This window comes from Phocoena sinus, chromosome 18 (assembly GCF_008692025.1).
Source record: "Phocoena sinus isolate mPhoSin1 chromosome 18, mPhoSin1.pri, whole genome shotgun sequence".
Classification (NCBI taxonomy): domain Eukaryota; kingdom Metazoa; phylum Chordata; class Mammalia; order Artiodactyla; family Phocoenidae; genus Phocoena; species Phocoena sinus.
In genome coordinates this window covers 62,251,901-62,271,733 of record NC_045780.1, presented here as the reverse complement: position 1 = coordinate 62,271,733, position 19,833 = coordinate 62,251,901, and the positions used below count along the sequence as shown (strand labels likewise).

General features: G+C 34.2%; 1 protein-coding gene across 1 annotated transcript in view; it reads right to left on the bottom strand.

The window, feature by feature from the left end:
* The window catches only part of GPC5 (glypican 5), a 1,374,959-nt gene that overhangs the window by 702,833 nt on the left and 652,293 nt on the right, over positions 1 to 19,833 (bottom strand). The window contains exon 7 of the mRNA XM_032610694.1: positions 18,248 to 18,404. Within this exon, the coding sequence (XP_032466585.1) occupies positions 18,248 to 18,404 (157 nt within the window). The remainder of the gene's footprint in view (positions 1 to 18,247; positions 18,405 to 19,833) is intronic.

Genomic DNA, 19,833 nt, shown 5'->3' with positions numbered 1-19,833 from the left:
ATGGCTCAATATCTGCAAATCAATCAACATGATATACACATTAACAAAGTGAAGGATAAAAAAAACCACGATTATCTCAACAGCTTTCAATATGCTGATTTTTCCAAGTTACAAATTCAAGACACTACTAAATATCTATATTCAAACATTTTCCTAGAAATATTCTTACAGGTGGAAGACTTATTTGAAAAAAGTTTCCTGATGTTACCTGCATTGTAATATTCTGTACTGTTGACTATGACACAAGAATGATTAAGTGCCAGAGAAATATATTATTAAAAATATTTTAAATGAATACGTTAAGAAAATCAATCTCCAATCAAATTTGTAATTCAACCTTCAAAAATGCTGAACAATATACACTTAAAAGGCAGACTTAAAAATCAAATAAAAATATAGTTTTAAATAAAAAGAAGCTTTTGTTGTTTTTTTATTAATGACAGCTATGCTATTTCAAATTATAAAATAAAATTGTCCCTTTTCTTTATAGTTGTTATTTGATGACTCATCTAAGTCTTATATATAACTATCTCTTGGGAAAAAATACCCAAGAAGCCAAAATGTCAACTTTACATTTCTCTCCACATCCTACAAACTCTATAAGATAAAAGAATGCAAACAAAAACTTCATGCTAATACTGAATGAAAGGTAAGGAATTCAAAGTTTATCCCATATTTAAATGATTTTAGTTTTCAGAGTTCATCTTCATAGTACTAGTGTGTTGTCTTAATGGTTTCTCTTTTTGTTCTCTTTTAGTAATATCTCATACCAATATCTTTGAAATAAAAGATAGAATAAGACAAAATAAAAGATTTTCTGCATAAAGGAAATGCATCATTGAGGAGCGCAAATTTTTAAATCTCAAAGATATTTAAACATAATTTTAGAGGTTAGATAGTAGGTTCTTTAAAAATAGATACTGAAGATACTTAAGGGGAAGAGTTGTTGAGATCTTTTACTAGGTGACGTAGTTACTTATATACCATTGGCAAAATAGACAGGCTCATCCATCTAGCAGTACAGTCTTCTAACAGCTACTAATCAGGACCATGACTGGAGACAAGAAAATTATTGCTACCCTGAAAATGCAAATCTGTTAGATCAGAGCTGACCATCACCAGGTGACAGCTATTCCACTTAATTTGCCCTCATATAGTGAGAGATCATAGAATCACCCAAGGTCTGGACCTTTTTTTTGGATCTAGCTAATAATATGGCACTTCCATTTACAGGCCTTCCAGTTTAAAACAAACACTGTCCTTTTTTTTTTTTCCTGTCTGCTATTTCTTTGTCCTAACTTGACAGGGAAAGCTGAAGTTGAGCTAAAATGAACAAAATTTAATTGAGCTAAAAAGTCAACTTAAAACAACAGTTGATCTTTTCTGAAAGGCTTGGAACTCTGGTAATCCACCTGATTCAGAAGACAGTAGAGTGCAATCTATAATATATATAGCATAAACTATACAATAACTATACAACTAAACAATATATATAGTATAAACCTATACTGACACATCATTATCTCCCAAAGTCCATAGTTTACCTTAGGAGTTTCCCTTTCTATGAGTTCGGACAGATGTATAATGACATGTTTCCATCATTATACATTTGACCCTTGAACAACATAGGTTTGAAATGAGTGGATCCACTTATACGTGGATATTTTTCAATAAATACATACTACGAGCGAGGTTGGCTGAATTCAAGGATGCAGAACCAGGAATAGGAAGGGCTGACTATAAATTTACATGTGGATTTTCGACTACACAGGGGCAGGAGAGGGGGGCCAGTGCCCCAACTCTGCATTGTTCAAGGGTCAAGTTAGTATCATAGACAGTATTTTCACTGCCTTAAAAATCCTCTGTGCTTCCTCTATTCATCCCTCCCTCCCCCTGGCAACCACTGATCTTTTTACTGTCACTATAATTTTGCTTTTTCCAGATTTCATAGTTGGAATCATACAGTTTACAGCCTTTTTACACTGGCTTCTTTCACTTAGTGAAATAGTACATTTAAGGGTTTTTTTTTTTAATGTCTTTAAATGGCTTGATAGCTTATTTCTTTTTGGCACATAATATCTCATTTTCTGGATGTACCCCAGTTTATCCATTCACCTACTGAAGACCATCTTGGTTGCTTCCATGTTTTGGCAATTATGAATAAAGCTGTTAAAAACATTCACGTACAGAGTTTTGTACCAAGGAACATGATTGCTAGATCATACAATCCTCATCTTTGAAATAGGAAGATTTTTACTATTCTTGCCATTGTTCACTGATCTTGAACATGTTTTGCTGAACCTACATATAGGACCATTGTGCAATGATGACAAGTTATCTTCAAAGACAACAAGACGCCCTGAAATACAATAAACCCTAAGAACTATATGATGGTCTTGATAATCTACATATTGGAAAAATGAAATATTTGGTAGAAATTCTTGTTAATTTTTATCATTTTATGTTATAACTTTTCCATCTCTTTCTAATAGTTTTGCTCGTATGAGTCCCATTTTACTCTAGTGTGGTTTTATTATATTCCCCCTGATGACTTCAAAATACTTTTCTTTACACATGCATATATTCATACACTAGCTTAACAAAAATTTTCTGAGCATCTTTGCTCATGCATGCAGTATATTCCGTTTCAAGGATATAAAGATGAACAGGACGTGGGTACCATTTTTAGAAACTCATGGTCTAAGAAGAAATAGAACCCTAAGTAAACTCTACTGTAATAATATAGATATGCACAATGTATTAAGTCAGCAGATGAGCATGTGGCCAAGTTCACTTGAAGAGGTAAAGAAATCACCACAGAAAAAAGAATATTTGATTTTCTCTTATGTCATCAACATATTATGTCTGGATTACTATAATAACAGCTTTCTCTAGACGCATTCTCAACGTTGCAATTAGAGAGGTCTTGCTAGAGTGCAAATGGATCAATGAATTGATTTTTGTCATGGTGTGCTAGGGATAAGTTCTTCATTATTTGGCTTATGCCAATCCCAAGCCTACATTCTATATTACAGCATTCTGGAATTCCATGTAGCTCCCTAACGATGCTCAACTTTCTCTAGTTACCAGGTTTCTGCTCCTGCTTTGTCCTCCTATAGAGATTATGCTCCTGGCTCCTCATAACCCTATGAATGACTGTTTCTTCAGGTGGCAGATTATAGTTCAATTCCTTTGAGAAAACATTCCATTAGCCTAAGGTTGTGTAAGATATCTTTCCTTTATGCTCCCATAAGATCTGTTTTTCCACAAATAAAATTCTCTATACTCTACTGTAATCGCCTGATTACTCATCTGTATCCCTCTGAGGCAAAAGTTTGCATGCTGACTAGCACAGTAGAAGTATCAAGTAATTATTTGTTGAATGAACCAATGAGTGGATGGATGGATTGAGAGGTAAGGGGTTGACATCAAAGTAAAGATAAATACACGTGAGGGTAAAGCCATTAGTGATGAAAATTGAATTTGGAGCTCAAAATTTGTATGAAATTAGTGCCATACTATTCCCATATGAGCTCCATAATGTAATTTAGATTTCAGAAAAAAAACCCCGTAAGATTCCATCAAATATACTTATAAAGGTAAGGACTATTAATAATTACTCTGAAAAATGTCATGATACAAAATTCCTATTATTTAACAAAGTTATAACCAGAGAAGTGGAATTAATTCTATATATTACTTAATAGGTAAACATAATTATTTATATTCTAAAAAAATTTAGCATGAAACTTTAGAGTTACAAGGAAATTAAAGGAAGTAAACCATAATCAATCAAAAACTACCTCCAAGCAATAGTATGTTAATGTATCTCTTCCAAAATTGAGACATTACATATTAATCTAGAAAATTACACTCTTAAGTTTAGGGCTTTATACTCGAGTTTAACAATTCGCACTCAAATAATTACTTTTTACATTAATTTTCACTCAAAATAGCACATTATACTAATGCAATAATTCCACAGTCAGGTCTCTACTCTGTGAAAATACAAAAGAGTTACTTATATAATTCACAAATATTGGTAGTTGTTGAAGAAAACTATGCTTATTAAATGTATTTTATATTTAACACAGCTATAGTCTTGAGTATGAACAGATTTATATTCATTTTGGTTTTTAGTTAATAGTCTTGACTAAAATTAATGTCAATATTTCCAATTCATTATAAAATCTGGTTTTTAATGTTAATTAAGATGTGTCTTAGAGACATGTAGATTACACTCATACCCAATCATGCAATTCAGAGCACATTTATTAAATGTCTTATGTTTAGAGGCATTGTGGTAAGGACCGTGAGGCAGTTGTTCTCAACCTTTACTGGGAATAATTATTATTTATTATGCTTTTTAACTATAAATTTGTGGATTCTACCCATGGAAATGTTAATTCAGTATGTGGGGGTGGAATTCTACAAACTGCATTTTAAACAAGCACAGTGATAATTCTGACAGAAGTTGTATACTCTGTGATCAAAAATAGTTGTGTGATGTATGGAAAGATAAAAATGTACCGGCTGAATTGCCCTCAAGATCTTACAATCTGTGATAGTTAATACAACTCATACACAGAACTATACTCTAGAGTGGGCCATAGGAACTGATAATGGTTTTGGTGCTGGCTGCGAGAATGAAATCATACTTTAGAAATCTATGTCTGGTAAATATACAGGATATTGAAGAAGTGCTTGACTGTATCTTAGGTAGTTCATTCAAATATTCCAAATCTAGGAGGACCTGAAATTAATAACAGTTTAAAAAAAAAAGAGACTTAGAATTTGTTTTCCATTTGTTTTCCAAGCACCAACATTTGGTACCTTAGCATTGCCAGTCCCATTTGCTATTTGTTACGTATGTATGTACGTAAGTTTTCGACTGTCCTGCCTCAACATTTCCCAGTCGTGTACTCTTGGCTCCAGGGAAGACCCAAGCCCAATAGTCCCAGCAGTCAGCCCTCAGATATGTAGTTTTAAATGGTGGTTCCATTGACACTCATGCAGAGTTTCAAATCACCTCAGGTGGATCAGGCACCATGCCATATTAAAACAAAGACTCAGTGGTTCCAGAGCTGATCCCTAGAGTTCTTCTCAACCAGAAGACCACTATTTCCTCTTGCTCTCTGTTCTATATGCCCAAGCATAAATAGCTTATCTCTTCTAACATTCTATATGATTATTTTACTCTGGGATTTGGGAGGAAATGGTAAAACAGGTGTTCACCTACATGGTAGAATATACATCTAGAGAGAATGGTAAGGATCTTATCCCCTTGAAAACAAGGAGGAAAGTCTTAATTGATTTTCAGATAATATTTTGTTTTGATTCTAACTTTATGCAATTAAGACCAGCGGTATCAGGATCCAATCAACAGAACAGGAAGTATGCTAGATATTTTAGAGATATATAATACCAAAAATTAGTATATACATATTTAAAGGTTAGTGAAGCAAAAAGAGGGTGTTGAAGAAGACCATAGATATTGGTAATCATGGGGAGTAGCTCCCATGCTTAGGGTTGAAGGACAGGAGGTAGAATAACCAGAACCTGGGCAATGAAAGAGAATTTTACTTCTCAGGATGGACAACGGGAGTATAGATCTTCTTGGATGACGTTCAGACGTCCATGGGCACCACATTGCTGGTGTCAGATTATCAATCGAAGCAAAGTGAGCTGGCACAGGTCCCTTTAAGGAGTATAATATAGTTGCTGCTGTAAATGCTAAAAGTACCTGGAGGCAGGGGATTGACACTATGCTGTTGATGTAATCTTGTTAAGAACTGGAAACAGGATGTATTTTCCCCTCTCCCTTCTTTTGATCTTCTTTTAGTATACCCCATTGGCAGAAAAATAACAGTATACTGGCTGGCAAGATAATCTGGGAAATATCATTTATAGATCTCAAGTAGTTTAGGAATTTAGTTCAGAGTTTGGGAAATGCAGTTTGCATAATCACAGAACAATTTAAAAGGTTACCTAGAGCCGAAACACAACAGATAAATAACCAGCCCAATAGCCATAACAATTTCTTAAATTTTTAAAGTATATGTCTTAAGAAAGATAGAAGAATTAAGTACCTCCACTCATTTCACTAAGATATGAGAGACAATAAAATTGTTTAATTTGGTCAAAAGTATCTGGGTGTCCCAAGAAGAACAGAAATGGGCTGTCTGAAATGACAAATAACTAAAAGCTATTGTTCAACTACTCATAAGCTCTCAACACTGAAATGGTCTCTTCTCCTTAGAAAAACAAAGAGAAATAAGGGCATCACTGTTTTCTTAAACATTTTAAGAAGGTCTGGGGAAGCTGGCAGTGTGGTTGTAGCATAACTTGGAAACTCCCAAATCCTTACATCAAACAGGCAGAACAATTAGTAAAATCAAAATCACATAAATGCCACTTCCCACCCATCTCATGAGTTACCCTCATGAACCTCAACATACAAATGAGTGAGGACAAATTACTAATAGCCACAAAACCTACATGCTATCACCATGTGTGCAGGAGAAAGCAGTGGGAAGAAACAGAGCAAGTTACACACTTGAAAACAGAAGAATGCAAATAGCCAACAAGTATTCAATAGAAATCAGTTTGAAAACAGCAGAGAATGGGAGATTCTTTGCTCACTCTTAATAGGGGTTGAGTGTAAGGACGCTGACATAAAACTACAGGGTCTGGAGTTTCTGAATCCTTTTTTAACTCCCAAAACTAATCTGGCAAGTCTTCCTTAACATTCAGGGTCCACACAGAAGAGAAACTGCTAGAAGAATTCAGAATTAACGGGATAAGGACAATGGAGAATTAGGGAAGAAAAGAGATGGGTAAATACAGGGGAGGGAACAGAGCCAGAATATCTCAGAAAAAAAACCACCACATACATTATTTAACACTACATGAAAATAATAGGACTAGAAATTCAGTAAATTTAGAAAATATGTCTGAACCAAGTCTCCTTCTAAAATTTTAGGGAATTTAAATTTATGTAAAAATAAGCAACAGAAAAGGATCAAGACCAAATTTCATACAAAGTTAAATAGTATTCTACTATCATCTCTACAAACAGTGAAAGCACACCAGAAAACCAGACCCAAAATTTCACATACCATTTTAAATGAGCTAAAAGTTATCAAGAAAAGGATACAAGACACCAAATAAGTCAGAACTTTAAAAATTCAGAAATGAAGTTAGAGACTTCAAAAAAAAATGAAGAAAAATTCATTTTAAAATAAATAAAATCTAGAGGCAGTGTAACAATAAAAAGAAATTGCTATTCATACCTTAAGAGAAACAGAAAGTGAAAAGGAGGTGGATTTAAAAAATCAAAAATAAATTTAAGAATAGATAAAAGGTATTGGAGAATATACTGAAAATAAGCAAATACAATTCAACAAATGTACAATAGGTGCTTCTGAAGAGGAAAATCAAAACAAGGGAAGAGAACAATTACTTATAACGATAATTCAGCAAAAGTGTGCTAAAAAAAGATTTGGTATTACTTATTTTAAAAGTATACCATGTTACTGAGATGGTCCACTTAAAACTACCCAGAAAGCTATATTCTAGTAAAATTACTGCAGTTAAAAAAAAAGAGAAAACAAATTGCTGGGCACTGAAAGGGTAAAAAAAAGAAAGAAAGAAAAAAGAATATGTTGCTTGTAAAGGGAAGAAAATTAGAACATAGTCAGACATTTTGCCAGTAATGCTTTCTGCCAGAATAGACATCAGTGTATAGTGAAGAAATGCAAAGAAAGAAAATGTGAGCCTGCATTCTTCTAGCTAGCAAAATTGACTTTCATGTAAAAGGGGTACAAACTCTTATCACCAAGTAAAAACTTGTAAAATGTTTTCCTCATCAGTCCTTCTTAAGAAATGCACTAGAGAAATTTTGACATAAGAACTAGTAGTAAGCATCAAATAGATAGTTAGTGGATATAGTAGGTGACCTAAATATATCTGTATCTGTATTATATTGATATAGTTTCTTGCCAAGGAAATACAGGTATATAAATATATATATATATGTATCTATATATGTATATAGATACATATATCTGTCTATATACATATATATATATATATCCATAGGGCTGTCTGATACACATTAATATCTATATCTATTATCACCATAAAATGGGGATAGAATATGATAAAATAGGCAAAAATGTAACTTATTTTAGTAATCATAATTGGTAGGGGCATTTTTAGTATTATTATAATATGGTACATCTAATGTAGACTAAAGCAAATGAGTAATTATGAGATATTTATTTCTATTATGACCTGTACCTTTGAGGATCATGCCTTGTGCCCAGACTGTGGTCATGAAAAACCGTTTTATAATAAAACAAATAAAGGGGTCATGTAAAAATGACTGACTCCGTATCTAAGGCAGATAATGTACAAGCTCAGCTTGGAATTCCTTGTTATACTATAAGCAATGAAACTAGCCAAGACTTTGAGGATCATGTCAAAAGGACTCAAGAGTCAAATGCAAGAAGCGTCAACTGGGAAAATGTGGGACAATCTGGACTTCCATAAGCATTACAAATGTTTTTGAAACTTAGTTCAAAATGATACTTTAAAAAATTAAAAGAACTGGTCACCTTCTGAGAAAGACAAGGAATTCATTTTCTTGAAACTGGTTAAATAAAAAGAAAAATTCAAGAATCTATCCTGCCTTTCTTGAAGGTCATGACCAGAATAGGTAAGCGGATCACTGAAGTTGACCTTTGTCCAGAGAACATTTGTCCAGGAAGATAAATAACCCTGTAGAAGAGAAAAAGGCTATTGATATAAAAGATATTTCAGGTGAGGAAGTATATGAGGAATCTCATATACTTACGAAAAAAGTACAATTAAGAGAATACGAACTAATATAGAATAAAATATTGTCCACTTCCATCCTTTGGACAGATATATAAAAGTAGTGGGAGTGGAAAAAAAAGTTTTTGCAAAAATGGGGAGCAAGATGAACTTTTCATTTTTGCTGGTGAGAACATAAATTGACACAATCACTTTGTTAACCAGTAACAAAGTTTGACATTTCCCAGTAAAGCTTAAGTGAAACTTATGGATACTCTGCTTTGTTTCTCTGTCATGCTACTTCTAGGTATACACTGCAGAGCCTCTTACACATGAGCATTAAGAGATATCATCAGGATGGTTTAAGACGGTTTATAGCAACATTATTCACAATATTCAAAAACTGAAATCAACTTCGATATCCATCAACAATAAAATAAATAAGTGGGTGTGTATATTCATAACTAGAATATGATACTTTGGTGAAAATGAATTAGTAGATATACACCCAACATAGGTGAACCTCAAAAGTTTAACACTGAAGCAAAAGGAATACACTGTGTAACAACAAAGACTATATAGTTCCATTTATAATAAAGTACAAACCCCAGAAAAATCCAGCAAGATATTGCTTATGATCACTGTAAACTCCCAGAGTGGTCTGTTTTCAGAGAGGTATGGAAATATTCTGTTCTTGAACTGGGAGGAGGGGTAGATAAAAATTTACTTTATTATTTCGCTTAAACTGTATGTGTGCATGTGTGTGTCACTATATCTGTATCTCTATCTCTACATTTATCTTTATCTCTACATTATTGTTATGATTTCACCTAGTTTTTTGGAAGATTCCTCTCTTCTTGCTAGTTCATGGAAGCAATTAAAACTTTTTATGTATTTCACTGAAGTATTTTTTTGTTTCAGTGAGTGGGGGTGGGCTGGGCATTACGGTAATGCTGTCTATAGATGAAGTCATTTAATCCTCACAAGGATGCTTCTTGGAGAGTACTGTTACTATCCCCATCTCAAGGAAATTCAGGCATAGAACAATTATTTGTGCAAGGTAAGTGGTAAGTTACTTGTGCAAGATGTATGTTATTTGTACGTTTCTTCTCTTAATCAGTTCACTGTATTGCTAGTACAAATAACTGCATACCGAAACAAAATGACCGCACAGAAAAACTTTTAATGGTTCCTTTTGGCCTACCAAATTACATACAAACTTCTCACTCTGGAACTCAAAACCGTTGTAACATTTTTAATCCATTTTTAGACTTCCAATATTTTTTCAAACAATTTGAATAACTTTGTTCCTCTGTGAGCATGCTCCTTACCCCCTCTCCCCACCCCACTTTGTCTTTGTTCATGGAGTTTGCTCTTCACAGTGTACCTTCCCCTCCCTATTGTCAATTGCTGAAACCAAATAATGTGTCCACCCTGTCCAATGCCACTTTCTCATAAACACTGCAGTCAAATGTTATTTGCTTCCAGACCGCCCTTTTCCTGTCTTCTCTAAAGAGTGTTTTCCAAATGTACCATTTCGATACCCTCTCTCCTCTCTCTTAGTTCACATGAAACTCTGATTTCTCTCTGTTGGAATGTAACGTGATAAAGGGAAAGTGCAAGATATTTCTTTAGTGTTCATTTCAATCTGGAGGAGCTGATGAAAATGAAACATTTCTGCTGAGATAACATAGGTACTCTTTCAAGATGAAGTTTTCTTGAAGCCAGTGTAATCTGACGCCTTCAGACCCTGAGAAAAGATGGAAGTGCCTTTCCTTTGGTGTCATAAAGTGACTCACTTTGCTATACACTTGAAACTAACACAACATTGTAAATCGACTATAATCCAATAAAAATTAAAAAAAGAAAATAAACTCAAAGCTGAAAACAATCAAACTGAGACTGCTACCAAAAATCATATAGGGTAAGCCACCATTACCAGCCTAACTGTTATACTCCTTAATGTCCTGGTGCCTATGATGCTTTCTTGTAATGCTAATTTATAAATGTAGACAGTGTTTTATAAGAGTTCGTGCTGCTTTAAGAGGAAGGAACACTCCCAAACTCATTCTATGAGGCCACCATCACCCTGAAAACAAAACCAAAGATGTCACAAAAAAAGAAAACTACAGGCCAATATTACTGATGAACATAGATGCAAAAATGCTCAACAAAATACTAGCAAACAAAATCCAACAGCATATTAAAAGGATCATACAACATGATCAAGTGGGGTTTATCCCAGGAATGCAAGGATTCTTCATTATACACAAATAAATGTGATACACCATATTAACAAACTGAAGGATAAAAACCATATGATAATCTCAATACATGCAGAAAAAGCTTTCAACACCCATTTATGATAAAAACTCTCTAGAAAGTGGGCATAGAGGGAACTTACTTCAACATAATAGAGGGCATATATGACAAACTCACTCATCATTCTCAATGGTGAAAAACAGAAACCATTCCCTCTAAGATCAGGAACAAGACAAGGGTGCCCACTCTCACCACTATTATTCAACATAGTTTTGGAAGTTTTAGCCACAGCAATCAGAGAAGAAAAAGAAATAAAAGGAATCCAAACCAGAAAAGAAGAAGTAAAACTGTCACTGTTTTCAGGTGACATAGTACTATACATAGATAATCCTAAAGATGCTACCAGAAAACTACTAGAGCTAATCAATGAATTTGGATACAAAATTAATGCACAGAAATATCTTGCATTCCTATACACTAACAATGAAAAATCTGAAAGAAAAATTAAGGAAACACTCCCATTTACCATTGCAACAAAAAGAGTAAAGCACCCAGGAGTAAACCTACCTAAAGAGACAAAAGACTTGTATGCAGAAAACTATAAGACACTGATGAAAGAAATCAAAGATGACACAAACAGATGGAGAGATATACCATGTTTTTGCATTGGAAGAATCAACATTGTGAAAATGACTATACTACCCAAAGCAATCCACAGATTCATTGCAACCCCTATCAACCTACCAAAGGCATTTTCACAGAACTAGAGCAAAAAAATTTACAATTTGTATGGAAACACAAAAGACCCTGAATATCCAAAGCAATCTTGAGAAAGAAAAACAGAGCTGGAGGAATCAGGCTCCCTGACTTCAGACTATACTACAAAGCTAAAGTAATCAAGACAGTATGATACTGGCACAAAAACAGAAACATAGATCAATAGAACAGGATAGAAAGCCCAGAGATAAACCATATGGTCACCTTATTTTTGAAAAAGGAGGCAAGAATATACAATGGAGAACAGACAGCCTCTTCAATAAGTGGTGCTGGGAACACTGGACAGATTTGTTAAGGAATGAAGTACATGTAAAGAATGAAATTAGAACACTCCTTAACACCATACACAAAAATAAACTCAAAATGGAATAAAGACCTAAATGTAAGGCCAGACACTATAAAACTCTTAGAGGAAAACATAGGCAGAACACTCCATGACATAAATCACAGCAAGATCCTTTTTGACCCACCTCCTAGAGTAATGGAAATAAAAACAAAAATAAACAAATGGGACCTAATTAAACTTAAAAGCCTTTGCACAGCAAAGGAAACCATAAATAAAACAAAAAGACAACCCTCAAAATGGGAGAAAATATTTACAAACAAAGCACCAGACAAAGGATTAATCTTAAAATTATACATGCAGCTCAATAACAAAAAAACAAACAAACCAATCCAAAAATGGGCAGAAGACCTAAATAAACATTTCTCCAAAGAAGATACACATATTGCCAACAAACACAGGAAAGGATGCTCAACATCCCTAATCATTAGAGAAATGCAAATCAAAACCACAATGAGGTATCACCTCACACCAGTCAGGATGGCCATCATCAAAAAATCTACAAGCAATAAATGCTGGAGAGGGTGTGGAGAAGAGGGAACACGCTTGCACTGTTGGTGGGAATGTAAATTGATACAGCCACTATGGAGAACAGTATGGAGGTTCCTTACAAAACTAAAATAGAATTGCCATATGACCCAGCAATCCCACTACTGGGCATATACCCAGAGAAAACCATAATTCAAAAAGACACATGCACCCCAATGTTCATTGCAGCACTATTTACAATAGCCAGGTCATGAAAGCAACCTAAATGCCTATCGACAGACGAATGGATAAAGACGATATGGCACATATATACAATGGAATATTACTCAGCCATAAAAAGAAATGAAATTGCGTTATTTGTAGTGCGGTGGATGGACCTAGAGTCTGTCATACAGAGTGAAATAAGTCAGAAAGAGAAAAACAAATACTGTATACTAACACATATATGTGGAATCTAAAAAAAAACCATGGTTCTGAAGAACCTGCGGGCAGGACAAAAATGAAGATGCAGATGTAGATAAAGGACTTGATACGGGCGGGGGGAAGGGTAAGTTGTGACAAAGGGAGAGAGTGGTATGGACATATATACACGACCAAAGGTAAAATAGATAGCTAGTGGGAAGTAGCCGCATAGCACAGGGAGATCAGCTCGCTGGTTTGTGACCACCTGGATGGGTGGGATAGGGAGAGTGTGAGGGAGACGCAGGAAGGTGGAGATATGGGGATATATGTATACATATAGCTGATTCAGTTTGTAATACAGCAGAAACTAACACAACATTGTAAAGCAATTATACTCCAATAAAGATGTAAAAAAAAAAATGTTCATGCTCCTTTAATAGAAACTCATTTTAGAGATGCTAATAAAGAAGGGATGCAATGAAGAAGGGCATACATTTTTGCTCCTCATAGTATAGTCCTTAGACTAGCAGCAATCATCATCTGGGAACACATAAGGAATGCGTCACATAAGACCTCCTGTATGATGCTCGTATTCTTACCAAGAATTCCACATGATTTGTATGACAAGAGGCTGTGAGAACCTCTGAGCTCAGATCACGTGCTCTATTATTTAATTATTTACAGTTAGATGAGCACTTAATTCGTCAAAAACCTATATGAAATTACTCTTTCTACACAATTAGAGGTAATGAAGTGATTAAAGAGCTAAAAATATACCTAACCTGTTTCTGCATTTTATCCATTCATCCTCACTGAAGGGTAATATTGCAACTTCAATAATCATTCTGTTTATTTGCAACAAAATGATATAAAAAATAGACCTGGATATGGTTATATACAAATATGGTTTGTTTCTGGTTATATTGACAGCTACATGACTTTGGGCAAGTCATGATCAAATGTATCTGAGGATATTTTCTCAAATTTTCATTTTTTACTCTCTATATTGATCACACAGTCATACTTAGCATTGTGCTAGTCAACAGAGACCATAATTTCTTTATTCGATGTCCTCTGGTGTGGTATAGATTTAGTTACAAGATTTACAGAATAGCTGGTTGATCCGGAATGCATGCTAGGAGGCTCCTTAAGCTTTAATTAATGTCTCCCCTTCTCACCTCAGTGATTTAACATCAGTTCTGTGTCTAAGCCAAAGCAATGAAAATCATTCCTTAGGCATTCAAGGACAAATTCTTTTATTTCAGTTCTATTATTTAAATCCATGACTGTGATATATAGCTAGTAAAGAGGATGAAAGATGATTTTAGATGATTCATCAGGTATCCAGATTCTATTACACAATCTTGTTAACAAAACAGCAAGCAGGCAGTATGTCTCAATTATTTAGAAACCAAAATGGAAATGTATAATCTGAATAATATTCATAATGATCATATACTAATTAAAATATATTTATCTTAGATATATATTTCATTTATCTTTAGTATAATTTTCATAAGTAGTGTAAAAACTGTGGTAGATGACAATTTCAAAGTGTTCACAACTTTGAACATTGAACAGGATCAGGACATGTTTCCTTGTGCATTTCTCTATGGTTTTACCATGACCCTTCAGTATCAGACACTTGCAAAACATAGATCAAAATGTTCAGGGCTTCCCTGGTGGAGCAGTGGTTGAGAGTCTGCCTGCTGATGCAGGGGACACGGGTTCGTGCCCCGGTCCGGGAAGATCCCACATGCCGCGGAGCGGCTGGGCCCGTGAGCCATGGCTGCTGAGCCTGCGCGTCCGGAGCCTGTGCTTCACAACGGGAGAGGCCACAGCAGTGAGAGGCCCGCGTACCGCAAAAAAAAACAAAACAAACAAACAAACAAAAAAAAAACACTTACCACGGCTAACACTTTTTTTTCTTTGTTTTTGTTAAAATCGGAGTTACTGCAATTTAAATTATAACATCACATAAGAATTGCAAGCAGTGATACTGCAGATTTTCAAAACTACACGTGGATAGTTTTGCTATGGCCTCTCTTTAGTGGCACTTTGGTTTGCTTTATAACAGTTGAAAATAACAGAATTTGGGGATATAAGAATAGTCAAATAGTTGAAAAGTATTGATGGTAGTGAGTGTAGTTTTGCTCTTCATGGCTACAAGAACAGAACTTGTTTCTTCCACTGGCGTTTAAAGCCTACCATCTCTTAGCTACTTTGAAAGGATGGCAAGTGTCCAAGATGAAGGGTAATGAAAGTTCAAAGCCATTCCAACCCTGCTATTCCAAGGTACTAGTGAAATAACCATACCTACATTTATAAGCCAAATTCGATGCAATAAAAATATAGAAAAAAATTTCTGTAATATTAGGATTTTTAAACCACTCTACTAAAATAAGAAAGTATTTCCAGTTTCCTAAGAGTGAACATTACGTAGTATAGATGTTTTTTATTATAAATACATCAGTTCACATTGAATCATAGCCAACAGGTATGATATAAATAGAGATAGTTTTAAAAGCTAAATATTTGTAAATCATTTGATAACATCGATGATGAAAACAAAATGATACCTAAGTGGTACATAAATATTTTGGTGGTAAAACATTGCACACTGAAATATATAAATCCCTCTTGTCTGAAATAAACATTAACAGAAACAGAAAATCAGTTCAAGTGTTGGTTAGTAATATATTTACCAACTTTGAACATTTGCATAAATGGAGCAAAATCATTAAATTTACAAGACACAGTATTACTATTATTCCTTGTAACTATATATAGCTATAAATAAAAACATACATGTATAATTATTTTTAATCAGACATTTTGAAGTGACAAATGAACTATGTTGTACTTTATAAAGAATAAACATAAGTGTAAGGAAGAAATAATGGTGCATTTCAAATTCTTAACACAAATGACACCTTGATAAACTTTCTAGAGCAGGATATTTTTAAGTCATTAAGACCACCTAAAACTATATCATAAAATGCTTTAGCAATACATCTAACGAGCCAAAAACAGGTAAACTATTACAGTGCTTTATAAAAATAGAAATGTGACCTACGCTTTGCTACTTACCATGTCCCTCTTTATTTCAGCAGGCTATCCACAGTAGGTTCCTAACCACTTATTAAAAATTGAAAGACAACAGCTATAAACCTTTAGGAACATGACAGGCAACCCACTTACAGCAGATGTGGATTTTTTTTTTTAATGTTTGCCTGGAGTTGCTGAAAACCATCTATTTCTTACATTTCCCCAGTTCTGATGGATAGTTGCTTGTACCATACCTGTCCATTTCAGCAATAATTGAAAACGCAGTTTTAAAGTAAAAAATTCATTCTTGTCACCTTGACAAGCATGGTTTTGTAAGAAAACTATTAGTAGTTGAATATCCTCCACTGTCTCTACTCCTCTTGTGAAATAAGCCAAAAAGATTATCTATTAATACATAGCAAGTTCTTGAGCTTATAAATAACTTCAGGAGTGAAAAATCCCTATTAAAATGCTAATTACACACACACACACACACACACACACAATTTACAGAAAAAATTTTAATCTAAGCTATTTTGCATAATAAGTTTTAATGCCTTAAAATCCTGCTAATATTCAAATGGAAAGGAAATTATGGTACATATAAGTACTCAAGATCAAGTGAAAACGAAAGATTATTTAATATTATGCTAATAGATACGTATTATAATTCCAAAATACGATGGAGGGCATTTTAACTCTTAGTAAAAATATTCTTTTCCTAATGAAAACCCTTTTTCATTTGCTTTGTCTTCCTTTTTTTTGGCCAAAACAACAAAAGATAGAAAAACAAAGAGAAATCAATCTGATAAATGATATTAGTACCAATAACAAGAACACATATCCCTACTGCTCCTACAAGACTAGAAGATGTGTAATCTTCACTAGAAAATTGTGTTAATACATCAAAGAATTTTGTGGTCATTTGTTCAATTGCTACTCCAGTGTACTAAACCCCGTCTATTTACTTTCTATGTTAAATTTATTACTGTTTCTAACAGGAAAACATGCACCTTCATATTGTCTTGATTTTGTACCTCTTTCAGCTTCCATTCCTTTAGCCTTACAAAACAAAATCCTAGAAGGAATGGGGTATTGATGCTTGAAGCGTTGGTAGTGTTCTAAATTTACTACAAGGGAACTGAAAAGTAAATGAATTCTTCTCCCACCAAAGTCATGAAAAGACATTTCTAACAGGTCCAAAGCAGCCCTTTGTGATTTAGAGGGAAACTATCAGGCCAGCCTCCAGATAGGGCTGCACAGATCCAGAAGATTACTGTATAAAGTAATCCCCTTTGGTATGACCTGAATTAAGTGAATAGTTGAAAGTTAGCTGCTCTGGGTACCTTAAATTTCACACTTCTTTCTCAGTTGATAACTTTGGCTGTCTTGCCTGTGTGAACATATACATGCACATAACAATGAAGAGCCTACCTTCCTCATTTTGTATGTGAAGACAAGGAAAGGAAATTCATCTGGTGATTTTTTTGGTTGTTGTTATTTGGTAGTTTTATCATTTGTAATAGTGACCAGTCCAGCAATACCAAAAATGGTTTTTAAACCCACATGATCAAAACAATGTGAATAATTGGTGAGATCTTTTTTGGAAGAACCAGTTCATAGGAGTTAAACCCAAGTAGTTTCTCACCATAACTAACCATATATTTAACCAGTTTCTTTGTAATTTGAATATGAAAACCTAATAAAATTTATCTAATGGCATAATATAATACAATTGCAGAATGTTAGTATTTAGTAGGGCTCACACATCCTGGTTTCACCAAGATACATTTACTGCCCACCATACTAGCTATTTCACACCCTACAGACTATCCCACTTTAAAACTATGAATTCTCAGAACTGATGGTCATTCACTAGTTTTTCACAGAAAAATATCATTTCCATTTAAAGTCATTAGTTAAAAAGAAACAAAAACCCCAAGAATGCATGTCCTGAATAACTAAAAAAATGGGTTTATTTTCACTTCCAATTCCTCTTGCATTTTTCTGAATTCACTACCATTATTTCTTTATATTCATAGTAATAATTTTCCTTAATTATGTCTCCAAATCCATGCTTCAGAAGTGGTGTTAGAATCATACACTTACAGTCTGTGACTTTCAGTGTTCTCTTGACTTCTCCACTTCCTGATCCCCTGCAACCATCTTCATCATCACAGCCCCCGCTGACCAGTTCAGCCATGTCGCCACCACTGCCCATGTGAAGTTCCCACTTGCTGGGCTTGGGTGACCTACCCTGTAACAGCTAAACATGGATACCAAACACATTTATTAATAGAAAATTCAAATCATTTAAGGATGCTATTCAACAATATGTAGAAATTAGTACTATTTTCTTATGTGGATCCACTGTTTTGATGTAGACACCTTACCACATCAAGTATGCAAGAAAGATCAAAAACTACTGAAATAATAATAAATAATGGACAAGATCTTATAGCTGTAAAGAGCTACAGTCTGCCTATTAGCTCTGTGATACAGCTTTGGAAAACAAATAAAACCAGGACTTCTTGCCCATGGATACTTTGGTTAGAGAATCCGCTGTTTAAGCAGGGTAAATCAAACTCCAGTACAACACAACCCCCTCTGCAGTGTATTGCCTGATAATATTGTACTGTTTTGTAAACCAACAGTTCAAAATTTCCCCAAAAGAAGAGTGCTATTCTTCCAGAAAAGATTCAGTGAAAGGAATATAGAATTCTGGACATGTACATTTATAGTTTTATTTAAACTTCATGGATTAAATACTTAGACCAATGTACCTGGCACAGAACTGAACCGTGGAACAAAAGACTTAGGTTCTACTTCCATTTATATGAATTACTTAAGAAATTTAACCAACTTCTTGTTCTTGGTTTTCAAGTATCTCATTTACTTTTATGAGCAAAATAGATGAACTAGACATTTCCCCCTATAGCATGGGAAAAATAATTTTTTTGAATAATATTGGACATGCCTAAACTCCTTTTCCAAAAGGTGATGGTATGAATAATAGACTAGTTCACTTAAAGCTAAGACTGAGTAAAATGATCCAATATGTGACATTTACCCCTCTAAGGCAGTTTTGGAGGACACATGACCAAGCGTGAGCACTCGAGGGCCCTGCCATATTGTGAATGAAATATATTGCAGCTGAACAGTTAATGGGCATTAAAATTTTCAGGGTGTTTTATGAAAGTATTAGGGTTATTTCTTAGAGATTTTCCAGATAACAGTATTAATTAGCAGACAATAATCAAACACACAACTCAGTGATGGCATTGTATATTGATAAAATAAAGAGCAATCCATCCTCGGTACACGTAAGACAAATATGTTTAGCAAATAAAGAACACTAAGATTAAGCACCTGGACTTTGACAATTGATAAACTTTCAAAATTAAAAATAAAATTAGGTCACGAATTCTGAAATGTATTTTCTTAAAATTTATTTTCCTTGACAAAAATGAAATGTTAAAACAATTTGACAATAATTTAAAAATTCTGATCAGGATTTATTTCTATTGATCAGCATTTCCCAAGTGTTAACAGGTGTCAAATTTTAAAAGAAGGCTTCTTCCATGGTCAAGTGAATTTGGGATTAAGTTAAACCAAGCTCCTTATTGTGTTTAATGCACAGATATGTATGCTACTTCCTATAGTGGGGTGTGGCAATGGGGAAATACGGATACGTA